Source organism: Electrophorus electricus, chromosome 3 (assembly GCF_013358815.1).
Source record: "Electrophorus electricus isolate fEleEle1 chromosome 3, fEleEle1.pri, whole genome shotgun sequence".
NCBI classification, from domain to species: Eukaryota; Metazoa; Chordata; class Actinopteri; order Gymnotiformes; family Gymnotidae; genus Electrophorus; species Electrophorus electricus.
In genome coordinates, this window is record NC_049537.1 from 24,604,796 (window position 1) to 24,631,355 (window position 26,560).

A 26,560-nucleotide genomic window follows, 5' to 3' on the forward strand; every position below is an offset into this window, starting at 1 on the left:
TATCTGTTCCAGTGCCCTTGTCCCTAGCCTGGTCTGTTTTACGTTTTTGTTTTCCTCATCCTTTTGTGCCTCCGGTCGTCCCTCGTAGTTTGCTGTCTTTTCTTGTGTCTCCTCATCCTCACTCCTGGCCCTTTTGTTGTCCTCAAGTCTGTTTCTGTTCAGTGTTCTGTTCTTGCCCTCGGTCTTGTGCATCCATTCCATAGGTGTATGTAATGTTAGTGTACTTAGGTCATGTTTATACTATGTTGAGTCATTTCTACCATACCAAACTCTTGTATCTGAATATTACTGACAGAAGTGGAGTACATGCAAAAATGAATGAACATATATTACTAATGTAACTATGTTTATTTATGGTGAATGAAATGTTTTTACCATGCACAGGTATTTGACATGATATTTCATGTCAAGAAATATAACTCACATACACTCACCACCCACTGTCAGTATACAGTCTCTTAACAGTATAAATACAAGGTGATCAAATAAATTAAGTGGAGAAGAATGTATACGTTTGCACACAAAGGATTAACTTATCAAATCATCAATGGTATTTCACAGAAAAGCTTGATGGAAGGCATTATAGAATATATCTTGACATGCAGATGTGATGCTTCTAAAATATGACAGATGTAAAATATGACAAGAAGGTACAAGCAAATCACATGAAAACAAGGTTTGCCACTAGCAGCTACATGTATTATCTCATCAGCTCCCATTTTTCAACATTGTCAGCCAAACCCTTGTTTTAATGTCTGGCGACATGAAGACCTAAAAGAAAACGAGCAAATACTGAAAACCGATGATAAACCCTCCATATCGCTCAATTACAATATTACATAGTCGCAAATAAATATCAACAATGGGTTAATTGTCGATCTGAGCAGGCGTGAACAACTAAAATCCACTGCGCATCACAGATCCAGCTGTAATTCCCCGTGCTTAAAATACGAAAGTAATTTATTAGGTAATGTTGACTCCTTTGTAATTTTAATAAAGCGTTTAAGAAGCAAGGGAAATTTCCTAAATCCATGAAAGAAAAGTATAGCTGAGTGCAATTAAATTATGTCGGTTTACACAACATCTAGTACAAGAACATTTAAAATCAGAAGGTTTAAAAGTAGGCTACGGACAAAGGCGTTTAAAAACGGCAATCATCTGCTTGAACGTTATTAATATAATGCAGATATGACACTTTTTGTTTGTAGGTTACAGATTTTCTAAAAATAATAACCTCATGATTGAGAAATGTATTGTACTGTGTGTTCAAACTCGAAAGCCCGAAAAAGCGCGCACAGAATTACGTGTTCCTGCGTCGTTACCACGTGATAATATTTGAAATTTCACCTCGAAATTCATTAGCAGTCTGCTCATTTAGCCAGCACACAAGCAGTTAGTGGCAAAGTTAGCTAGTTTTTAATCAGACGTTACGCTGACTTACTAGTTAGGATAGTTTGCATAAAGTGTGAACAAAGGATCACCTAAAGATTTAGCTTGGGCCATGGAGAAGGAGGAATTGGGTACACAGCAAACGAGCAAGTAAGCGAAAAATGCGGAAACTTGTGCTAGCAACTATAACGCTATGTGAAATGAATTCTAGCAAAAATGTTTGTAGGTGGGCAGTAAAATGTATTCCTACAAATTTCCGAGCCCAAGACAGCTATCTTAACTAACTAACTTGCTAGCTAGCTGGCTAGATAGGCTAGCTAGTTGTCGTAGCTAACTAAGGTAAGATAGCTAGCTACTCATCCAATGTACAGGCACGCTTTACTGTAACGTTATATGCTGACATACAAAGCTATATCAACGCTTAAAACTTGCCATTGTCATCCTGAGTGACATAGTATTAGCTGTCTTAACTGGCCTTAGTTTTAAGGAGTGAGAAATCTAAAATCTGAAAGTTTTGTGTCTCTCTGTCTGTCTGTCTTTCTTTAAACACAGTGGAAACGGAAGATGAAGTACTTAGTTAAATAACAGCTGTTGGGGCTTTGCCTTAAATGATTCCAAATGGTCTTTACATACTTGTCAGTTTGATGTAAATGGCATGTTGTCCTGCTGTACCGTAGCCGCCCATTCAACCATATGGCGAGTGTGCAACCAAATGAAACTCAAGATGGCCATGTTTCCCAGTATAAAGAGCAGGCTGGCAGCGTTCAAAGTATGTACTGTAAGGAGCTTGTATTTGGAGGTGACATGGAGTACTCATTTGAAGAGCTGCATTCTCAGTGCTACTTTAAACACCTGGACGGTATGTAAACAAAACAACACATGCACATATTTAAACAATTGCATTCAAGGTGAAGAAGGAAATGTTGTTGGTTTTTTTTTTCTTTAACTCATCAGAAAAGGTCTTAGATTTTGGCAAAGTCAAGGAAGAGTTGAAGGTTGAAATTGAGCAGAAGCAGAAACTTATTCAAGGGAAAAACAATGCAGCCCAGGATCAGGTAAGTGCAACAATATTTCAACAAAACTTAACATTGATTATCTTTTTTATACAATTTACATAGTTATGGCCCAGCCTCATGGTGGTGTCTTGCCCTAACCAAGTTATGCTTTGTTTATATATATATAAAGTAAATGAGATCATCTGTAAATAAATAAATAATATTTTAAATTAATTAATTAATTCCACATTGGCCCACCTTTTGCCCACAAAACTGCCAAATGTCAAGACAGCCATCAAGAGCCTTGCAACATCCTAGTGATAAATGGTCCAGATATGTTCGGTGCTGTCTTAGCCTACTTAAAATGCCTTTGGTGGTTTACTAAGGACAAGTGAGGTGTGGTCAGCTGCTTTTTCACATTATGCAGACACAAGTGTGTTGCGTTGTGTGCTAAAATTCATCCTATTATTCTATATGTATTAAGAGCTGGCGATTTATCATTATGGTCCAAGCCACCTGATTTCTAACCAATTGCTGTCTGATATGTAGAAACTGCCTTAAATCCATTAAGATTAATAATCTGTTTACAAGCAAAGTGTAGAAATGGAGTTGCTGTTGGATACAGATGTTGGTATAGTTACACATATCCAAATGGAAGACAAGTCCTACTTCTACATGACCCTTTCTGAGAGTATGTTGATTCTGACTGGTTGTGTCCTGCCATTGTGGATGTCTTTGTGTTTTTTGATGACAGCAGCTTGAAGAGGAGCCACGGCATTCCCTCCAGACAGCTGAAGGCACTTGTGAGCCTAAGACCTGTCCACTGAAAATGAATAGTGAGCCAGAAATGCCCAGCAGCTCTGCCATCAGGTAGATTTGATAGCATGCATTTGTAGTCTCAATAATTCAACAACACTTTGATGTGATTTTTAAGGCTCATTTTTCTTTCATCAGAAATACTTCAGTAAGCCAAGATGAAGATATGGTACAAGGTGAGCAAATTTTGTGTTGTCCTCTTCTTGTGCTCTAGTTTACATTATCATTGTTTCTATTACTGATCTCACTGCCTTAAGTACAATCAACATACACAAGTAAGCAATGCCATAAAATGTAAAAATTTTACTGTTTAAAACATTTGAGTAATTTTCTAAGTGTACTTATGTGTTTTCCCAGAGTTTTTAGTAATATTGCAAAAATTCATTGTCTCTTGCTGTGTTGACATGGAAACTCCATTTAACCTTTGTCTTTTTAAGTAAAGGAAATGATCTCATATTTAAAATCAGTATCAGTTTTTAATAGTAAACATACTTATTAACAAATCCCTATTAATGGGGTAGGGTGGCAAATGTTAAATGGTCACATTTTGGTAATTTGGAAACATGCATTCCAAATAGTTTTTAAATGGACTGCACCATATACTAATAATACATATAATATACTTATAATAATTAATATTAATAGTTATGATTAATAATAACTAATAATTTCCTCCTGCTGTGGAAATGTATACTACCGAATAATCCCTCGATCATTACAGTTCTCTGAGTTAAGACAGCACTCCATATTCCAAAATCATATTCAGCTCAAAAGTATCAATTTATCTTCACCAGACCACGTTTATTTCCCCACAGAGAATGTCTCCAGACTTCATGTTTATTATACATACTTTTTAATATGACTACCTTTTAGGTGGAAGTGCACTTAAACAGAGGAGTTCAAAGGCACCTAAATTGTTTACTGTATATGATGAGAATACTTTGTCTGAGAAGCCAAATACAAGGTACATTTAAATGTACTTCCAAATTTTTTTTTAATTTCTCTTTGGTTTTTCAGATGTATTAAGACTTTTTTTTCTGTTCCCCCCCCCCATATATTTAAGATCATCCTCAAGGAGCCATAAAACTTTGAAACTTCCCACCTCCATTTTGAAGGCCAGACAGCCTGCATCAGAATGTGTTGGTGATAAAGTAAGTTAATTTTTAAATTGTTTTATGTAAGAGCATTTGGATATGTTCTACATATTGTATATGTGTTTGCAGAAAGCCAGTTGTTCTGGTAGTTTCATTGCTGTGGTAATCCCTTTCATTTCACAGGATAGCTCCATTTCACGCTCGGAGGAGGCTATCATCAATGGCCACTGGAATAAGACTCTTTGCAGAAGTCCAGATGACACCTGTGATTTTTTTCGTGCTGCCCAAATGGCTTCCACTCCATTTGGAGGACCAGTGAGGCAGAACCCTTCAGAGACGTGTCAGATGGAGGACCGTGAGGCCCTCAACAAAACTGCCCCTGTAATTTTCAAAGAGCCAATCTCTGATACCGTAGCAGAGACAAAAAAGTTAAGGTATTTTAAGTACTTATTGCTTTTGAGTTTAAGCACAAACCTGCAATAAACTAGAGTACTAAGATACAGTCTCTACAGTACTGTAGTTTTACATTTTGCTAATGTCACTACTGGTAGCATGAGGTGGTACTTGTAGCTGTTTCAGGTTGCACAGGTAGTCAAAATTCTCCAGGAAGGCACATCCTTATGTACCATCACAAGAAGATTTGCTGTGTTTCCCAGCACAATCTCAAGAGCATGGAGGGGTTACTAGGACATGGGCCATTACACGAGAGATGTACAGGGACATAGAAAGGCATCAACATGCTAGTGGTGTGCATGTTTCTGACCAAACTGTCAGAAACAGACTCCATGAGGGTGGCATGAGAGCTTGACATCCATGGGTGGGATCTGTGTTTACAGCCCAGCACCATGCAGCTTGTTTGGCATTTGCCAGAAAACACCAGAATTGGCAAGTCAGCCAGTTCACACTGAGCACATGTGACAGGCATGAAGGAGTCTGGATACTCCGTGGCAAATGCTACGCTGCCTGAAACATCATCCAGCATAACGGTTTGCCGGTGGGTTACTGATATCCTTGGGTTGCACAAAACACCATGTCATGCCAAATGATACCTTGACTGCTGTTGGGTATCAGGATGGAATCCTCAAAGAAATTGACAGACCTTACACTAGAGTAGTGGGCTCTGGGTTCCTCCTGGTGCAGGATAATGCCCAGCCTCATGTGGCCAAAGTGCATAGGCAGTTCCTGGATTATGAAGGCATTGATGCCATTGACTGGCCCTCATGTTCCCCAGACATGAATCCAATTGAGAACCTTTGAGACATTGTGCATCTGATGCTGCCAAGTTGCACCACAGACTGTCCAGGAGCTCACTGATGCCCTGATCCGCAGTCTCATAAAGAGGATACCCATACAATTTCAGGAAAGCATACAGGCATGTAGGGGCCAGACACACTACTGAGTCGCGTTGAGTTGCTGTGATTGAAATTCACACAAATTGGGTCAGCCTGTGATTTCAGTTTTTTTACTTTGATTTTTCATGTGCTTTTGAATCCAGCCCTCAGTGGCTTGATGATTTTGATGACAGCAATTGACTGTTGCGTCATTTTGTTCTCAACGAAGTACATAATTTATTACAATAATTTATGTTTAACTTGAGTCTTTCGTTCATCGACATATATGTGGTATTTATGTGGGTGGGTGTTTGTTTTTTAGCAGCATATGTCCAGATAATTAGAATAAAGGTCACAAATTAGATTTGCATAAATATTTACATAAACATTTTTAACTGAAATGAAGATTGCTTATTTTAATTCAGAAAATGTCTGTCTATACCTCTGCATGCTTTCATGGTTTTGCTCCTCACCAGGTTAGCAACAGCTGTCTATACTGAATGTTGCCACGATTACCGAAAAAAAACTCTTTTGCTTTTACTCTCCCCTTTTCCGACAGCATGCTTCTGCTGCAGCTTCAGCAATGGCCTTTGGTGTTTTTTAATAATATTAATTTTCATTTGCTTTTTCTTCTTATATGTATTTATTGGAATTCATTAGTTGGAACATGCAAAAAAGTCTAAATTAATTAAGGCTTGAAATATCAGCTTTTGTTGACATGCTTTTATTTGATATTCCAAATGCGTCGCTATTTTTATTTTTAGCCCAATCCAAGAGATCAGTCAAGAGTGGGGCTGTACCTCCTACTCGTCCCTGGAGCCTGAATCACGAGGAAGAACCTCAAATCTCTTTGGAAATGCAGAGGTTAACCTGTCTACCAGAGGAAGAATAGAGTCGACTGTAGCCCCCGGTGAGTCAGTCTATTAAGAGAACTAACACTATGCTCCAAAGTGATGAAGATTTTTCTGTCAAAAAAGTTGATATTCCTAGGTAAGCCAGTAAAATAGAATATTTCAGTGTTTGTTGGAATTTGTTGGTGCAATATCAGGCCATCAGGGGGCACTAAAAAACTTTCACAGACTACACATTGAAAATCGTAAAGGTTGTAACAGAATGTGACTTAATAAAAAAAGATTTTTCATTACAATGGAATAATAGGTATTTACTTAGTGATGCGAGCTGTTTATGCCTTTTCAACTCGTATTGGAGCACCAAGAAGTGTTTTTCAGTGTTATGCAACCTATTTGCCTAGCTTCTAATATGTGTAGTCTTACATGGTATACTTTTTAAAACTTCCAAAAACCTGCTGCAGAATTATTACCTTCATTTAACAATAGTCAATAACTGACTTGAATCCTCTGCTGTTGAATATAGGATGTTTACTTATATATCTTATACATGGCTGTTTCCTCAGAAACCAAGACAATTAATCCCCTTAGCCTGGAGGTCAGAAGAGCACTGCTTGATAATGTAGACCTGAGTTCTTTTGCTAACTTCAACAAGAAGGCAGGGAATCTTCCAGAGGCTCAGGATGACCTGAGTCTTGGTATGCTTTACATTTTATTTATTTATTTTTGTCCACAGTGGGGTTTTTTTGTTTGTTTGGGGTTTTTTTGGGTTTTTTTTTGCCATAATTGACTTCAGATTGAATATTATTTATCATCCTAGATGGTGAAACATTGTTCTTCCTCAGAAAGATTGCTGATCCAGACATGTACTTGTATTGGTCAAACAATGGGAATGTGTTTATTAAGGTATGTCTTTGAGCATGATGAATTTTAACTGTCAGTGTTTGTTTGTGGGAGGGGCTGAACAGAGAAATAGCTTTCTTATCTGTCTAGTGCAGGTGGACAGATCTTCAGTACCTTGGGATTTCTACATTAGCTCTCAACTGAAAGCCAGGCTGCCAGCCAATCTGAAGCACTGCCATGCTCAGAGTACCTGCTACCTCTATGAGAATGGCTCTTTCACACTCTGGAGGGTTCCTCAAGGGCAAACCATTCAAGTATGGTGCTCTCTTAATTGTAAATGACGGTGTTCAAAGTTAAGCTTACTAGATATCTTTGTATCAGCTGTACTTGATTGTGTTGTTTGACCCTCAGCTTTATGTTCAGTATTTTGGTGTATTTTTTTTTTCTGTATAGGATTTGGTAGAAAACCATGTGATTAGACAGAATGTTCCACGTTTGGCCATCAAGTTACTGGAGATGGTGAAACAGATGCACTCGTGTCATCTTGTTCATGGTGCTTTGCGGCCTGACACTCTGCTGGTGTGCCACAGGTACAGATGAACTACTCACAATCTTAGAAGCAGTAAGCAGTTTACTTCATAAATAAATAAAATAAGAAGGAGCACCACAGAAGAGTGCTGCAAGCCTCCTATAGGTATGCTAGCTTCTGTTTTACTACAGCATTAACATTTCAACAGGGCTTTTAAATTCAATAAAGTTTACTGTCAAAACAGTCAGTTCTAGCCTTATGCTGCCAGGGGAAGTGATTCAGGAATTCAGTCCTTGAATAAGGCACGAAGATTCTGTTTAAAATAAGAATACATTAAAAGGGGCAGGGGGGAACTCTCCCTCATGCCTTAATGATAAATTAAGTGATCATTCTTTTCTCAGCTGTGAAGACAATGTTGTTGGGATAGAGTTCTCCAGATCATTGGATCTCAAGCTGCAGACTGATGTGAAGATGGTCCAGGCTTATTCTTCTGCTCAGGACTACATTAGACAGGGCTTATTGTTGCCTTCTGCCTCTCCATACCAGGTGTATATTTTCGGCTGCCTGGAAATGTCTCTCTCTCTTTTTTTTTTTCTTTTCTTTTTTTTTTTTTTTCCCCTCTTGCAGCTAAATATGTTGAAGAAATTTGAAAATTAGGAGATACTACATAGTACAGTGTAAGGATGTCATTTCGTTATACTTCTTAATTTTGTCACATACTTGCCTTTTAACAGGTTGACCTCTATGGCATTGCAGAAATAGTACACTTGTTACTGGCTGGAAGAAGCATGGAACTCATTAAAGAGGGCTCATACTGGAGTTTGGTAGAGAAGACTGAAACTCATGTCAGGTACAGAGTTAATACAAGTTTATCTATTAGACCAGTAATGGCATAAATCACGCAATTTCATACATTTTTAAATTCATACTCCATTTTCTCTCATTTTGTTTGATGAGGATGTTTATTGATTGTTTGCCATGTTCGTCTTTTTTTTTAGTGACCCACTTGGCCCATTGTGGGAAGAATTTTTCCACACAATTTTGAATCCAGAGGACAAGTCAACAGAAACTGTTTTGTCGAACCTGATCAGCAATTTAATGAATGCTCTTGATGAAGGTCTTTATGAAGGTCTTTTTCCTCTGTAGTTATGTTGTCAGTCTGATTTTTCCTTATTCTTCTCACTGTCTTTTACAATGAATACCAACCTCCTATACCTGTGGTATGCTTTCTCTTTTATTCTACATTATATCATACAAATGTAATATCCTTTGCACTATTTTATATTTGTCTTACAACAATATTTCTTGGATACAGACTGCAAAAGTGTTGGATTTGTAAGTTGTCAAATATGCTGAAAAACAGCAGATATTCACAACTAATACCTGTCTAGCACTGCAAATATGTAATATTGTTAGTTTTTGTGTTGCTTTTGCTATTCTTTATTAAATTGGGATATCAGGCATAATTTGGGTGTTGATTGCTCTATAATTAAATGACTTCTGTAGCATGAGTGTATTCTAGCAACTTGAGCTCTCAAATAAAAAATTTTATTTATTTTTTTTTACTGGTGCCTTCAGAAAATTCATAGTAGTAAAGTAAAATGGGTGAGAAGTGAATGCATGAAAAATGTGATTCTGATACTCTTATTTTTGATTATATTTTTCAGATAAAAAAAAATGCTGTTCATTCAATCTATTCATATTTTAGAGATTTATTTTGATTGATGATCTCCTGAGACAACTGCAGATTTATCAAAGTAGATATATATTTTATAGCAACTTGCCTATGTGTACTGCAAGCCTTAAGGCAGCTAAGACTGCAGGTGCTGTATCTCATAGTGGATTAATATTTGCTGTTACATTGGCCAGTTAAAAGATCTGTTTCCTTTCAAAAGCCGAGGATGAAGCTGCGACAAAGGCACTGCCGATAGGCTAAGATCGTTAGAGTCACTGGGTGAGCGAGTAGTCACACCTTACTCCACCCCAAAGCAAGTCACAAGTTTGGAATGCATGGCTCAATGGCCCTGTGAATAGAAGCTGTCTTTCGTGGATTTGAGCTCAGACTATAAGTGCCTGGTGTATTTATTTAAAAATGAAGATAAACACTGCATTTTGTTTTTTTGTTTTTTTTTAATGGCTGTTGAAACAGAGCTGTGGTCCAAAGTTTAGCTCTAGGCTATGACTTGTCACTTGTTGACATCTCTTGTCATTAAGCATAAATCCTCAACTTTGAATGCTATGGAATGTACATATTCAGGTGAATTCATAAGAATGCATTTTTCCCTGATCAGATAATATTTGCTGGACAGTAAGCACTAACACTGACTTTCTTTGTTAACTATATCATGTGCATACATGTCTGTACAGATTGTGAGCTAAAGTCGAGCACAGCATGACTCAGGGGTGTGTCAAAAATGCCACTGCTTTCAAATGATATTTTGTATTATTAGGAAGTGTATGGTTGTTTTAAACTGTGCCTGGCCCCCACCCCCAATGATATATGGATGATTAAGTACCATCCACAAGGTTTATTTGTGAACAATTATAACCTTTGGCAGATGATACTCCTGTATTGCTCCCCAGTTGCACAATAAGGGAATGTCTGGGAATTGTAAAATAGCTTTTTGATTCTGGCGGTAGCCCATTTACCTTTGGGCTTTAGAAGATAGAAGTGGGTTGTTTTTTTTTTACCTCCCTTGATTGCATATATAATGCTGGTTATAAAACTCTATTGTTAATCAAATAAATAGTAGTTCCTCCTCCACCTTCAGAAATATGAATAAGCTTTTTACTTTTAAACAAGCATGTTCAAACTGAGAGTGTTCTGCATTTACAGAGGGATATGTTGGTCCAGCAATCTGTAATAGCAGTTTCTTCCCTCTTAATTTATAGTTTATACGCAGCCCCCGTTAGAGGTCTGCTGTGATGGTGAATCAGTCCAGACAGAGACTGCTTTAAAATCCTGTGCACCTCCTCCAGGGAAGAACGCGCCCAACTCCTCAGAACATGTGGTGGCCTGTGCCGTGCATGTTGACAGGAACAACTACCACTGTTCTGTACGTCTGTGTAATGGACACACAGATTGAGATATGGTGTGAGTAAGTGATTGTCTTGAAGCAGATATTTCGCTCCTAGACAGAAAGGTAAGGGTTTTTCCCCTTTATCTCCGTTCTTCGGGTGGAATTGGGAAGGTAGCTCTGAGCGGGAAGGGACTCCTGACAACCTGCGACAAAGGGTAGGGAAGTGAAAGCTTCATGGAGGAGGGTAGCTTCATGGAAGCCATGTGGAGGTGAATGAAAGCAGGAGATGGAGAAAGGTTAGTCACTTATTGCATGCTGTCCTTTCTCAGTTCAGGCATTTACAAACGCTTCCTCTTCTGCTTTCTAAAAATTGTACTCAAATTTATAGAAGAGCTTTTACAGTCATTTTACAGATTTTAATACAGATATTAATACAAACGCTTTTTAACACTTTTATACTGTCTTAGAAAAGGTTAACTGACTTGTGATTTTCTTCAAGATACAATATTTAAAGCATTTTTGCCACTTCATCTAGTAGGACAAGGCAAAGTTTTTTTTGGTTTTTTTTGTTTGTGTTAGTGTTCCATCTTGATTTTGTGGAATACCTGAACAATAGAAAGTTCACCTCAGGGGGCTTGGGCCGAGTTAATGTAACAATTACCATTAATAATGGGTAGTACTAGAGAGGGGAAACTGTATACATAGCAATAATAAATGTCATTAGCTGAGAAACATGCAGTAATAATGTTGACTGTCTCAAAGCAAACAGTCTACCACTACACTTTCAGTCTATGAGTAATTTGAATAGTAAAAACATAGTACTGCTGTTATTCTGTACCATCCTACATTATAAAATATAATGAATAATAATATTCAGTGATTGAGATGCTATAGTATACTGTGCATGGAACAACATATGGTCTTGTTTAGGATTTAGGGAAATTAGGGTTACCTTTGTAGTGTGCTCACTATCTCTAGTATGTGGTGACAAATTCTACTATGATGTGACAAGATGTCAGAAACTAAATCTGAATGGTTTAGAGAAATCTCTTGAAAATACTGACCTCTTGAAAGACATCCCTATTTTCACTCAGTTTGCTTGAGGTTTCTTGAGTACAAAAAAAAAAAGATTCTATCACATGATCTGAGGTTAGAATCCATTCTTATGTGTCCTGTGGGAAAGGGAACTCAAATTACCAATAGTTACAGAAAACAATGCTTGTGATAGGGATGGCCCCAGTAATGTGATACTGAATGTGTTTGGCTGCTGCAGCATAGTGGCTTCATCAGGAAGAGAATGAAGCCAAAGTCTTTTTGCGGGTTATGTGTCATCTCTGTGTGAGAGCTCATGTTCAGGTGAAGAGAATATCATCCAATTGTAGGACATTGTTAGTTATAAATTTTATTGCTCTGGTAGAGACATTGTCCCCCTCCCCTATTTTTATATAAAAAAAACATTTGGTGTGGTAATACAAACAGATACCATTATACAAAAAATCAATATACCAAGTACAAAGGCAAATTTGTCATGAAGGTACCTTAACCTCACCCTTGTGTATAATAGAACAACAGCCATAGTGCATTGGTCATGAAGTGGGGCCAACCTGCTTTACGCAAATGCACTAGACAGTATTCACAGGAAAATCATATGCAGCTTGCCTGTGTAGCTTTGTTTAGCTATTTAGTACCCTGTGGTGTAAATTAAAAAAAAAACTGTCTTGTTTACAGCAAAGGCAGGAGTCTGAGGTTTATGGCAAGATATTAGCAGTTCCAAAGCTGTAGAAAGTGAATGCTATCAAGATCAGTTTTTTTTTTTGTTTGTTTGTTTTTTTGCTGCATTCTTAAATGATCTAGGTCTTTTAACATGATGTGAATGCCCTGCAGTTTGTCAGCAGTTGTCATAAATGTTTTTTTTTTTCAGTGTGTTTAGAGAACCATGAGAAGAATAAGTCAAAAATAATTATATAAAGCATATCATTCTGCTAGGCAGGTGATGCTCACAAGTTTAGCATCTGCCTACCTATTGAGAATTATATTTACATTTACATTTATGGCATTTAGCAGACTTACAAAAGTGTTTTTTCATTTACTTATAGAATATATCCAAGTACAGTAGGTTAGAATCAAACATACCAGTGAAGGCATTATTAAGGCAACATGTGTCAAGTCACAGCATGTGTTATATCTTAGTCTACTGATTATGCTGGCATGTGTCATAGCTTAGTGTACTAATTACACTATGGCATGTGTCATAGCTTACTGTACTGATTAGCCTATGGCATTTGTCATGGCATACTGATTTGGTGAACCCTGAGGAAAACACAATATCATGACAATTCAGAAGGTTCCTGGTATTATTTCAACACACAACATGTACATCCTGCTAGATCAGGTCACACTAAATCCACTAGCTTGTGCTTGATTTTCTCCACCACACCCACTGATTAAACAGTGCAAAAGAGTCTCTAGCGACAGGGCATATGCTGTACAGGAAAGCCGCTGTCTCTTAATTCCGTATTTCCTCTATTCTTGTCATCATCTTTAAGTGAGATAGACACAATGGCTGGATGATGGGAATCGTGTGAGAAACATCCAATATCAACTGAAGCCAAACAGAAGCATATAGGTAAGTCATTTTGACCAACCTGTACCATGAGGATGTCACTGCTCAAAAACAGAAGTTATCTTATACCACAATCACAATATTTAATAATATTAGTGATGTAATTGCATTGCTGTCTGGGGTTCTGTCAGTATCTATAGATAGATAAGAAATAACTAAAATTAAGAACAGCTTGTAGCTCTATCTATAGATAGATAGACAGATAGATAGAGCTGTAAGCTGTTCTTATTATTTTTTGTAATTATTTCTTATCTTAATAGCTGCTCTATTGCATATGCCTGTGGCTCACTGTTTAATGTTCACTTGTGAGTAAATATTGATTGGCCTGCTTAAACAGGGATATGACCTGGGGATATTTTTCACAAATCAACAGGGTGCAGTGGAATTTTATTTTCTCTCTCTCTCTCTCTCTCTCTCTCTCTCTCTCTCTCTCTCTCTCTCTCTCTCTCTCTCTCTCTCTCTCTCTCGCTCTCTCTCTATTGGGGGGGGGGGTAATAATAATAATATGACCAATTATTTCTCAGTCTTTTTATTATAATGCAAAGTGTATGCGGTATTAAAAAAATTATAATAATTAAAAAATTTATTCTATAGGCTACAGTGGCAGTATTTTTGTTTGACCTCTCCTTACACTTAGTAGTACAATGGCAGTGACCTGGCTCTCTTAAACTTAAAAGGAATGGAACCTGAATGAAATGGTGCCAGAAGATTACATCAGAAAACTTCAGAACAGTCTCCCCAGAAGAGTTCACGATGTGTTTAGCGCTAAGAGAGGTCACACTAAATACTGACTTTTACCTGTAGAAGCCATTTTTGGGGGGGGGGGGGGGGGGGGGGGTTGTGTACATATTTCCTGTATTTTCTGTCTGTATCTTATTAAAGATACTGAGAAATAATTATATATGGTCATTATATAATTGCTAAAACAACAAATTTTTTGTATTTATTTAGGTATGAGAACATTTATTGAGCCATTTAAAATTTGATTTCACAAAACGCTTTCATTAAAATTTCAGTATCTCTATTATTTCTGTCACTTGGTGTGCAAGAAAAAGATATACAAAAATTCTTCAGTTCAAATTCTTATTTGTTGTGCCTCCAGAATCAGAGAACAGACATATCAAGGTCAGATTATGGTCGTTATCCTTTAAGCATACCATTGATCAAATATTTGAATGTTGGTGTCAATATCATAGTCAGGAGTTAGCATCATAACTCACTCCTGTAGTATATAAGTGATTGATTTCACAGTAGCAGGCAGAGGGTAATATCTGTCAGTGACACCAGTGCAGTGGGACCAGCAGTATGGTAAAAGTGAAATGAGGACAGGTGCGATGCGCTTACTCGATTTGCATTGATCAATAGACCCAGTGTGAATCATAACCCATCATACCCATGCTGTTTGTGTTCACATATAAGCTATAGCATCACAGATTCTCATTGTTCTTTAAATAACAGTCTGGACATCTCTGAAGATCCTCAGTTTTAAATATGTCTAGCTGGAGGATGTCATTTATTTATTTGCTGAGCTGAGGGAGAGAGTGGGATAATCTCAGTGATAAGACAGGAATTTAAGGAAATCTAAAGCAGTTTCATTCCCCTGCATGAAAGGGGTGTGTCTCCTGTTGAGTTTGCAGGAGCATTCTCGTCCCTGCCCCTTCTCCACTCACCTCTCGAGAGAAGAGTATATCACTTTCAGGCTCACCTGGGTTACGTGGGTGATTTGTTACGCTTATTTTACTTGGTTATCCCCTTCTGTTTGGAAAAGAAACTTGTGTTTTTGCTGCTGTGGTTGTGTGGACTCTCAAGTTGTTGAGACAGTGCTGACCACTCACAACATAACTGTAGAAGATGATGGCACCACACCATAAAGCACTGTACTTTTGTTTCCCTCAGGTCCTCAGGATGTTCCAGAGGAAGAAGAAAAAGAAGAGAAAGATGGAGATCTCTGCTCCCAAGAACTTTGAGCACCGGGTGCACACGTCGTTTGACCATGTGCGGGGCTGTTTTGTGGGATTACCACCCCAGTGGCAAAGCATAATAGAAACCCTGAGGAGACCCAAGCCTGTAGTGGACCCCTCCAGCATTACACCTGTGCAGACCAAGACTGAAAAGGTACAGTACACCATGCTTACTTGGCTGAGTGTGTGCGTGCATTTGTTGTTTGTATGTGTGCATATACATTTCTTATATATGTGCTCAGGTTTATGGATTTGATCTGTTGCCATTTAAAGTGACCATTTGTCTCTTTATTCTATTCTATTCCGAGTCACTACTACAGTATGCTCAACACTATTTGTTCACATTCATGCAGATCAGTTGCTGTAAATGTATCAAGATCTCAGGAAATAAAATAATAATTTCAAATTATATATTAGACACTCTCCAAGCTCACTAGGTAGTATTCTATTTTTTAAATACCATATTATTCATATTATTTCTTTGATAATTCTATTTTCCAAAGGTCTACAGCAGTTATTGTAGTACATAGTTATTTGTAGGTTGATTATTAGGACACACAGAATGGATAGTCTGAGAATAGACTGGCAAACCTGAAAAGCAAGTTTTCTTTTCTCCATGCTTAAAGGAAATCTGGTCTGAGCAGTGACTGAACATATACAGCTGCAACTTTAGTGTGAAATTAGATAGCATTGTTTTGACAAGACGTATATCTTCTCATACTTCCTGTACAAGCGCTTGCCTTCAGGTGTCAGACTTGGAAGTCACAAGGTTTTAAAAAGGTTCCAGAATGTAAGTTCATATTTTTTATTGCAACCACTGCAGTTTAATCAGAGACTGAGTTAACTTAGCAAAAATCACTTCAGAACATCTGATGCAAAGTAAATAGAATGTTTTCTCCCTTCCTTGGATGGATATAATATTGTGATGTATTAGATCATTGTGATTTTTGTGAGAGAGAGAGAGAGAGAGAGAGAGAGAAAGTGTGTGTGTGTGTGTGTGTGTGTGCGTGTGTGTGAGAGTGAGAGAGAGAGAGAGAGATACAGACCACTGCTTATGACCTTTATATTAGGAGAAGCTGGTTTTGTTTAACCTAAAAATCATATTATGCTTGACTTAGCTAATAAATAATTAAATATAACTAATCACATGCACATTATTGAGGAATGCTGAGCATGCTGGGTTTTGGACTGAAATAAAACTAAAATAAAAATGACTTACAAAGGTAGAAATTTAAATTATTATAAATCCTAATTCAGGCATTCAATCCATTGCATTAATAGCAAAGAAAACAGTAATTATCTTTATAACAGCTAGAAGTCTTGATGCAGGCTTAAACTGAAATCAGTGACAAATAAATAAACAAACAAGCAAAGACAAGCAAAGCAAATGAGTCTTCCAGGTTTACATGAATTGTGCAGTTTGGAGACTTTATGGACACATGTAGTGTGTATGTACAGTGGCAGATCAAAGAACAACCATATTTGACCTTGGGAGGCGTTGCTCATATGGATAAAATTTGTGTTTTGAGATGTTTATACCTCTTACTGTTTATTTAACTTCATTATTATTTCATTTATTATTGAAGTTCCCATTGGGGCAATACATTTGCACAATACATTTGCATAGTTAAAACATTTTCAACAACAACATAAAAACAGCATACAAAAAAACCCAAAACATAACAGCATGCATAAAACACATCAATCTGTTCAGTAGTCTGAAAACTCATGGGATGAATGTATATATGTGCGTATTTGTCATCATTAAGTGCATTTGGTAGCGAGTGCCAGATGGAAGAAGAGGAAAATCAAAGTGTAGTGGATGTTGGCAGTCCAAGAGGATAGCCCAGGCCTTACTCACACCCTTTTGGTCACACAGTGCAGCTACACTATTCTATTGTACTACAGTCTTGCTAGCTTGGATGATATTGCTATCCAGGCTCTTCTTGTGTGTCACATTCAAGTTATGAAATCAGCAAATCAATGAAAAGCATAAAACAAGCTCTATGTAAAACATTTCCATTAAGGATTTATTTTATCGATGCTTCTTCAGACAAAACAAACACTGTAAGCCCCATTTATACAGAGAATATATCTGGGGACAATTTATTGTTAATTATTGTACCTAGGCACTTAAATTACTCAAACCAACCACAACCTCCATTCCTTTGATGATGGTTTTGTCCTGAGCACTGAGTTTTTGTCTAAAATCAATAAGCATATCTTTAGTTTTCACTATATTGATGTGTAAAAAATCCTCATCACACCATTTGATAAAATCTTACTCAACAGGACCATGTTCCTTTTCATCTTAGGAAAGTAGAGTTTCAATTACAGTGTCATCAGTAGATTTCATCATGTGAAACTATGTAGCAGTTATCTGTATAGAGTATGTACAACAAAGAAAAGACTACACAGCCTTATGGTGAATCAGTGGATGGCCTTAGGTGTCCTGAAAAATGGCCATTTACTCTTACCCTTTGTGTTCTGTCTGTTAAAAAGTCCATCTTATCTTGCAATGTTCCAAGCCAAAATTATCCTTGAGTTTCTTTATTAAAATATATGACAGGATTGTGTTAAACACTGAAGAAAAAACAATAAAAAGCAATCTCACACTAGTTCCTAGAATATCTAGATGCTTAAGCACCATATTAAGTGTCCGCTGCATCCTCCAGCCCTTGCTTGGGTCAATATGCAAGTTAAAATGGAAACAAACTTCTTCTTCTTTTCTTAACTCTTTTCTTGTTTTACTTAACTCTTATTTAAGCAGCTTTTCAAGACACTTCATAACTAAAGATGTGAGGTCTACTGGCCTAAAATCATTTAGTGTAGTGGGACGTTTAATTTTCAGAACTGGAACTAATATTGCTTGTTTCCACAATTTCAGCACTGTCTGCATATTAAGTGACAACGAAAAAATATGGCAAAAATTAGATCCAGTTGCTCTGCACAGTATTTAAGGAGAGTACCTCTTATACCATCAGAGTTAGGACTCTTCCTTACCTTATTCTGTTTTAATATTGTGATCATTTATATCAACCCGATTGTGTCCCCTATTACCAATACTTTCCCTTAACCTCAGACCTCAGTATTCGTCATTGCTGTCCATAGTGGGGGTTTTATTCCAGAGCTCTAACATCTGTGCTACCACTACCACACCGCCTGCCTTCTCCACTTGCTGATATTCCTGCATTTTATTGTGTACTTAAAAACATCAGCACTTGTTTGCCTTTAAATTCAGATTCTGTAAAGCTGCTTTGTGTCAATGTCATTTAATTCTGTTTTGCTCCTTCACACAGTCCATTGTACGGGGCAGTTTTATTGGCCATGGAGATTACATTGCTGCAGCGATCGCTGACATGAGCCGGCTCTCTGTCACCAGCTCCAACTCTCTCAGGCGTACCAGCCCAATGTTGCGAAAGCGAGCTCAGTCCTTGGGCCGTCTCGGTGAGGTGGCAGAGAGCGACACATACCAGTATCAGGAACTGAACGAAAATAAACAGAAACAGGGTCAGCCTGTCTGTGACTGGCAGGAGAGGGTGCGGCAGATCTATAGTGAGAGTGGAAGCCCGCGACCTGCTACCAAGGGTGCCAATGTCTATCCTAATGGGGTGCCACCGAGATCTATGTCTATTATCGAAGTCAGCACAGCCCCCAAGCAGCAGCCTCGCCTCATGCCGAAGGACATTTTAAGTTTGCCTGCAGCAGGTCAAGAAGTGAAGAATGCATACAGAGAGAGATTAAGACATCGTAAGGCCAGCTTGGACCAGAGGGACTGTAAGTCTAACCAAAGGCCTGTGTCCTGCCTGTACAATACTCCCACATTAGGCCAAGGGTCAAAGGTCAATCCAATGGTAACACCCATTCCAGAATACCTCATAGTATCTGTGGACAACCCGAGGAGGCCTAACTTGAAGGTAAAATCACTCCTTCATTCACTAAAGAAATTTACTAAAGTAATAGAGTGATAAAGGTAGCAGTGAAACAAATAATGATGGGAATTTCTTCATAATTTACTTATGCGTTTTTTGTTACTGATCCCAAATAATTAAACTTTGAATTAATCTGTCCCAAACACATTACTCCAGAAGTCCTGGTCTTTGTTTAGGTGTTTATTCTGGATGGGGTTTTTGATAGTAAGAGTTTTCTCCTTGTAGTCCTCGCATAATAATCAAACTCATGCAGTTTCTTTCTGATGGTAGATGCATGTATTGTGACATCAACTGTAGTAAGAGCTACCTGTATGTCCCATGATTAAAATTTAGGATTGTTGGAGACTTCTTTATGCATCTTGCAGTCTCCTCTTGGGTAGACAGCCTGACCTGGCCATGTTGGCAGCATTTGCACCATCTGATTATAATTTTAGGCATTTTAAGTGGTAATAAATGTTGGGGTATCCCAACCTTTTCCTCACGCAAAAACAGCATTTTTTAATAATTATATTTTACAAATAATTTTTAAAGACATTTCTTCAGTTTTATTTGTTTAGTTATATTATCTCCATCTCCATCTCCATCTCCATCCAAGGTTTTCATGAGGTATCCTTATTTTTTAACAGGACTGTATATTTTGGTCAGAGATGTCACTTGTTCTTTTCACTGTTACAGGCAAACATATCAGGTTTCCCGGCCATGTTAAAACCCAATGGCACCAGCAGTCCAAAACCTGGGCATGACACTTACTCCCCCACACACACACGGTGCTTCTCCAGCTATTCGATAGGTGATTCACCTATTAAAGCCTCAATACCACCTACGCAAGATAGCCCTTCCCAGCCTCGTCCCTCACCTACAGGCTCTCCTGGAACTAATCTGCCTGGACCCTCTTCTCCTTGCATGAGATCTATGCACCCAGCCACCTTCATCTCTGAGCAATCCAAGGTCACCCACACACAGTTCAAGGCTGCCTTGCAAATGGTGGTGGACAAAGGGGACCCACGCACTTATCTGGAGAACTTTGTGAAGATTGGAGAGGGCTCGACAGGTGTTGTCTGTACTGCATGGGAGAAGCACAGTGGGAAACAGGTTGCAGTAAAGATGATGGATTTGCGGAAACAACAAAGGAGAGAGCTACTCTTTAATGAAGTATGGCATTCTGCATTTTGCGTTCTATTTAAAATATGCTGTAACCATCTATAATTTTAGAGTATTAGAAATACCATATATCTGCAGTTTACCTGTCCTCAGTACTTTCAATACTAGTTTTCATTCTTAACCTCTATGTGCTTTTTATGTGCAAATGAACCAAAAATGCAACAATTTATTATTTCCAATTTCTCAAACTGTGTAGGTGGTCATCATGCGAGACTACAGGCACAAGAATGTGGTGGAGATGTACAAGAGTGCTCTAGTGGAAGAAGAGCTATGGGTCATAATGGAGTACTTGCAAGGTGGTGCACTAACCAACATAGTATCTGAAACCAGGTGAGAGGCCAAAATATGACCAATCATTCCTCTTCTATAATTGCTGTATGGAAAGTAAGTTTGTTGAGGGTGAGCATAGTTCAGCTTGGCAAGAAAGTGGTCCAAATTCATTCATAATTATGTGCACAATACTTCTGAAGCCAGTCACTAGTGACTTTAATACATTTTGGTTTCTTGACCACTGTATTATCAGAACAGAAGAGAGGGATATTTGAATTGTCAAGAATATCATGAAGTGGCACATTTTACAACTGAAATTGGTACATATACACATATATCATCAATTATTAGACAATTTTCACTTCGGGCTTAAGTTCTCTGGCTAAACTGAGAAATTCTGCTTTGTAGGGGTTTAACCAGGTGGGCATGGTCTCCCCAAGAATGGAATGTTATTGTTTTGTTTTTAGCTCTTTGTGGGGAATGTTTCCCCAATAAAAAATAGATTTTATGGGGACATTTTGCTGGTCCCCACAATTTTTATTTATTTAATTATTTGTTTAAATACAACAGCAAAAATATTTCATTTTGATGAAGGTTAAATTCAGGGTTAGGTTTAGGAATGCCAAATATAAAAGACAATATAAATATTTTACAAAGAGAGTAATATATGTGTGTGTGTGTGTGTGTGTGTGTGTGTGTGTGTGTGTGTGTGTGTGTGTGTGTGTGTGTGTGTGTGTGTGTGCATGCATCCCTGCTCATGCAGGTTGTCAGAGGAGCAGATAGCTACAGTGTGTGAAGCTGTACTACAAGCTCTGACCTATCTTCATGCACAAGGTGTCATCCACAGAGACATCAAGAGTGACTCTATATTGCTAACACTTGATGGGAGAGTAAGTGCAACTTTTAAGGAAGTCACTTTTCTTCTCAGTCATTAACACTGTAAATGTCCAGCACAGGATTTCAGAATGACTCAAAACTGCATTAATTTTACAGTTTCCTTTTTTCCCCCAAAGTATTCAGTGCAGTAAAGGAAATAATACATTTACCAATGCAGGTCTACTTAGTATGGCAAATACTATCCTAGATCACAGGAAAGTAATATTGTCATAATCTGCTGCAATGCCATAGTCACAATGCATATTGGGAGGGACACGTGCCCCCCAGTATTCAGATATGCTCAAAATGCACCCCCCCCCCAAAAAAAAAAAAATAAATAAATAAATAAAAATGTTCCACTAACTAGTTTTGCATAATGTTAGGATCCATCCATTTTCCCATCTGTTGTTGATGAGAAACATATTATTACAACACCCACCACTGTCTTCGATTTGCAGGCAAAGGTAACCTTAATGTCAATATATCATTTTGTGCTGAAACTGTAGTTGTAAAAATAAATTATATTTTACTACAAATATTGGAAAAGAGAAAATATGTACTAGTCAGATAATATAAGTACAGAAGAGAGTTGTGCAAGAATTGAGTCAGTGTTTCCTGACATAAACATGACCAGTCATAACATATTGAATAATGTGTTGACAATTAGAAATGGTCAATAATCCATTCCTGAACATCATGGCAAGAAATACCAATTGTTTACTGATAATATTTATTTCATGTTCACTGTAGTTCATTGAAAGTAGAGAGAGAGGGAGAGTATGAGGATGCTGACAGCGTAGGGAGAGCAGGTGACTTGGAGATGAGGGAGAAAAGGAGCAAATATTAATAGTGAAGAACAAGTAATGATGATAAGGAGATGGTAATAATAATAATAAATAGATGACAATTAAACATTAATAACCAAGAAAAGCCCTAATTAGTAAATTAGAAAAGTAGTCCCCTGGCGTGTGGGTGGTAATTAAAAAAAAAAACAATTAAATACATAACTAAAAATAAACGAATGGAGAATAGATGACTCAGAGGAGAATGGATGATAGTACCAGAGGAGAGGTAGAAAGACATGGAGAGCAGAGACGAACAGAGAAGAGGTGAGCGCTAGAGAGGAGAGCTGAGTAAAGGAGAGAAGAGGTGACTAGAGAGCAGGGGGAGAGGAAAGACAAGATATGATTGGAAAGGAGATTAGAATATAAGAGGGGAGGAGGAGAGAGGGCTGGAAAGGAGAAGATAAGTTGAGAGGTGAGAAAAGAGCAGAGCAGATGTTCCTGATGCCCACCCAAGTGTAATTTAAGTAATTGTGTACTTGTAAGTAAGTAAAAACATCAATTTCCTAAACATTGATCACAATATCTGGACTTTTCTTTATATAACAAGATTTCTGTTTATATGATTATAAACCCTAATAATAATAATAATTATCTCATGAGTTAGTGAATTGCCCCCAATGTTCTGTTATACAGCCTTGTTCTGATGTATATTGAAAGCTGACCAAACACAGCTTCCTTGTGTGTGCAAACATACTTGGTAGCATAGAATCTGACTTTGAATCTGGTTCTGATATTCTCTTTTATTTTTTAGATCAAGCTGTCGGACTTTGGATTCTGTGCTCAGATCAGCAAAGATATCCCAAAGAGGAGGTCTTTAGTTGGAACTCCATATTGGATGGCTCCAGAGGTCATCTCCAAAATCCCATATGGCACAGAGGTAAAGAAATTGAGTTATTTAAAAAACATTAAATCATTGCCACCACCAAAAACAACAACAGAAATAATAATAATAATAGATTTGTGGTGTAAATCAACACTATTATGCTTACAGTCAGATGAATATTTCAGCTGGCATTTAAAGGGTTTAGTTTGGGCAAGTCCTTTCATTTATTGTATGACACCTGGACTCAAAACAGTTTCACTATTAAACTGAAGCAGGCTTGTGTAAAAATAGGAAGGCAAATAGCATGAGAAAGGACATGGACAATATGTTCTTCATCTTCTCATGTTATCAGTAACATTACTGCTGGTGGACATAGCAAGGCCTGGACACTATGTTTTGACACCTATGGATAATACTTATCTTTTATCTTCAGGGTTATTTTCTGCCCTTGGTGAGATGGTCTGGATGGGGGAGGAGGAGGGATGTGTTATTAATACTCCCCTTTCTTAAGAATTTGATTCTTGGCTGCAGAAAGAAGCAACTCCAGTCCATATGGGAGCATTAAAAATGTCATGTTTGCAGGTGGATGTGTGGTCTCTGGGCATTATGGTGGTGGAGATGGTGGAGGGAGAGCCTCCATATTTCAGTGACACACCAGTAGCTGCTATGAAGAGACTGAGAGATGAACCAGCACCCTCTGTTAGAAACACAAACAAGGCAAGAGCTGTGGAAACTACAAGAAAAACGTTTGCAAGATTATAACCTGGAAATGTCATTTTGACTTTGAAAATTTTACTTTGAACTCTGCATCTGAACAGAATAGCTATGCTCCATAAAGGTCTTGATGTGTGCAGAAGAAGTTCTAACAAGACAAGGGTCACTTTATTACGAAACAGTTTTAATATAAACACCTTGAATGTGTACAATTAGAGAATACAGCCATATATCTTTTGCCATGCACAGTTTGCCATGCACAGTTTGTGCTGCTCATTGTGAGCATTGCTGAGTTTTGGACCTCTGTTGAGTGAAGAGTTCTGGTGGCACACCAAGTTGTGCATGATTACAGACACGATACACATGATTACTCTATATTTGTACACCTTTATAATCCACACATAAAATTATTAAAGCATGCATGTAATACACGACAGTTTTATGTGTTTACATTTCAGTCCACACTAATCAGGAGTTATTTCTGCACACGCAATGGAGTTGATGATCGTAGATGTTTATTCCTGTGCAGATCTCGCCAGTGCTGAGGGACTTTTTGGACTCCATGTTGACCAGAAACCCCATGGAGAGAGCGACTGCCAGTAAGCTGTTGGGTCACCCCTTCCTGCTGCAGAGTGGCTCACCATGCTGTCTGGTGCCGCTCGTGGAGCAGTACCGGAAACGCTGCTGAACAACACCAGCTAAATGTGCAAACAAGTCAGTTAAATTTATGAACCCTACTGACTGGCTGGTGAACTGTGACATACAGAATCATATTGGAATGTGAACTGCTGTGCACAAAAGGTCTGATTATATTGATTGGTATAATTTGTATGTGAATCACTGGGACCATTAACTTTTTTAAAGAAAGTTTGTCAAATTTACAATTTCGTGAAACAAATAAGAGACGCTCATTGTACTGGAGAATTTCTACAATCTTATTTCTTATTCAGTGAATAATCTATAAAATAACATGTCCTATTAAAATAACTTGTTTTAAAAATGAAAAATGTGATTACAGCCTTTGTCTATCAAGTGGTGTAATGGTCACATTAGTACATTAATCTGCTTCTTGAAATATTATATTTAAAGCATTTTTGTATTAAAGCTCACATGGACCTGTGTCTGGAAGATAATTTGACAAAAAAAAAAAAAGCCATTATTTATTACTGGTTATGGCTTTGTTTATCTAACGTAACTAGGATTTCAGGGGTATTCCATTAAACTTCAAGTATACTGTTCCTCTATATCCATAAGATACAGCCTAAGTTTAACAGCTAGAAATATGGCTTGAGCTTTTAGACCATTGGACAGCACTACAAAGAGCATGCCCAAGAGTGAGGCACTGCCTTATCTGAGTTTTCAAAGCTCATTGTGTAATGTGTAAGTAGGTATTCGTGCAATGTGTAAGTAGGTATTAGTCATAAGATTAATTTCAGTATATTATTCTGTCTCAGTCTTCTACATTAATGAACGGGAAATGGTAGTGTAAGCTCCTAATTCTATCTGCTTATTATATAAGTAATATATTTATTGTAACTTTAAATTTATGTTGCATGTATAATTGAAAATACTTATATTTTTAATTATTTATTTTACACAATAAAAAATGCCTTATATAATAGTATTTAAATTGCAATACTTCAAGCCCCATCACTGCCAAGTTGCCACCGTTGGGCCCCTGAGCAATTGAGGCCCTTAACTCTCAATAGCTCAAATTGTATTCAGTCATAATTGTAAGTCACTGGATAAAAGCACCAGCTAAATACTGTAATTGTAATGCCTTTTATGATATATTGGCTTGTGATACATTTTAAGTATACAAATGCACTTACCCTCTTGCTATCATAAAGGTGCAAGGTAAACTTTGTTGTTAAAGGGCATTTGGGGCATTTATATTTAATATAATTAATACAAAGAAAGAAATCTGCACCTTGTGTTTAGCTTGGGAATTGTATATAATATCAACAGGAATCAAATTTTGTGCAGATATATTATTTTCACTCCAGGAGTACAAGAGATAGTGGGGCATAAAAGCAATGGGCTGACATTTGTAAGTACCGATTTGTGTGCTGTTAAACATGGTTGAGCTGGTTGAGTCTGTAGTAAGAGTGTTACATGGATTCTATTAAGGAAACATTTGATAAAGAAAGTGGTGTGCTGGCATGTCAAGATAAAAACCTAAATTAAACTCAACCCCATTTTAAACTGCACTAGAATTACTTTGTTTCATATATAAACCGTTTATAAATAAACAGTTTCAAATATAAATATGCAAATCACATTTTTCTTAATATACATGATTTATGGTCAGCAGCTTGTTCTCAGCAGCCATTCATGAGGTCTAATGTAATAAAAAACTAAACTGCAGGATGATTAAAAACACAATAGGTACTACTAGCAAAACTACAAATGTCTTGTGAATGATATGTTAAAATACTAAGCAAACAGCGTGTGGGTTGGTTATTAGAATATGTATTAGAGTTAGACTGT

The 26,560-nt window shown here is 37.5% G+C and overlaps 2 protein-coding genes across 5 annotated transcripts; both read left to right on the forward strand.

Annotated features, from left to right (window-relative positions):
• Positions 1-1,388: 1,388 nt before the first annotated feature.
• On the forward strand, positions 1,389-9,373 carry bub1ba (BUB1 mitotic checkpoint serine/threonine kinase Ba). Of its 4 annotated transcripts, none has more exons than XM_026999049.2 (16): positions 1,389-1,539; positions 2,067-2,248; positions 2,344-2,444; positions 3,139-3,254; positions 3,339-3,376; positions 4,074-4,164; positions 4,264-4,351; positions 4,478-4,728; positions 6,390-6,535; positions 7,040-7,171; positions 7,294-7,379; positions 7,472-7,630; positions 7,770-7,906; positions 8,247-8,391; positions 8,580-8,695; positions 8,844-9,373. In XM_026999049.2, exons 1-16 carry the CDS (start codon positions 1,502-1,504, stop codon positions 8,989-8,991), a joined length of 1,974 nt encoding a protein of 657 aa, XP_026854850.2. In that variant the 5' UTR covers positions 1,389-1,501; the 3' UTR covers positions 8,992-9,373. The 4 variants fall into 4 exon arrangements, with proteins under 4 accessions (XP_026854850.2, XP_035380449.1, XP_035380451.1 ...); XM_035524556.1 differs by having other exon boundaries at positions 3,142-3,254; XM_035524557.1 differs by having other exon boundaries at positions 1,513-1,539; positions 1,942-2,248.
• A 4,054-nt stretch (positions 9,374-13,427) lies between these two features.
• pak6b (p21 protein (Cdc42/Rac)-activated kinase 6b) lies at positions 13,428-24,944 on the forward strand. The gene is made up of 9 exons (XM_035524580.1): positions 13,428-13,491; positions 15,385-15,603; positions 18,749-19,366; positions 20,057-20,533; positions 20,739-20,872; positions 21,576-21,702; positions 23,285-23,410; positions 23,939-24,073; positions 24,600-24,944. Exons 2-9 carry the CDS (start codon positions 15,394-15,396, stop codon positions 24,756-24,758), a joined length of 1,986 nt encoding a protein of 661 aa, XP_035380473.1. The 5' UTR covers positions 13,428-13,491; positions 15,385-15,393; the 3' UTR covers positions 24,759-24,944.
• The last annotated feature ends 1,616 nt before the right edge of the window (positions 24,945-26,560 follow it).

Excerpts from the sequence above, each read along its gene's own strand:
- bub1ba (XM_026999049.2), top strand. The coding sequence starts at position 1,502 with ATGGAGAAGGAGGAATTGGGTACACAGCAAACGAGCAA. Across the intron at positions 7,380-7,471 it reads ATGGGAATGTGTTTATTAAG|GTGGACAGATCTTCAGTACC; the intron begins GTATGTCTTTGA and ends TGTCTAGTGCAG. Across the intron at positions 7,631-7,769 it reads CTCAAGGGCAAACCATTCAA|GATTTGGTAGAAAACCATGT; the intron begins GTATGGTGCTCT and ends TTTTCTGTATAG.
- pak6b (XM_035524580.1), top strand. The coding sequence starts at position 15,394 with ATGTTCCAGAGGAAGAAGAAAAAGAAGAGAAAGATGGAGATCTCTGCT. Across the intron at positions 19,367-20,056 it reads CGAGGAGGCCTAACTTGAAG|GCAAACATATCAGGTTTCCC; the intron begins GTAAAATCACTC and ends TCACTGTTACAG. Across the intron at positions 20,534-20,738 it reads GAGAGCTACTCTTTAATGAA|GTGGTCATCATGCGAGACTA; the intron begins GTATGGCATTCT and ends CAAACTGTGTAG.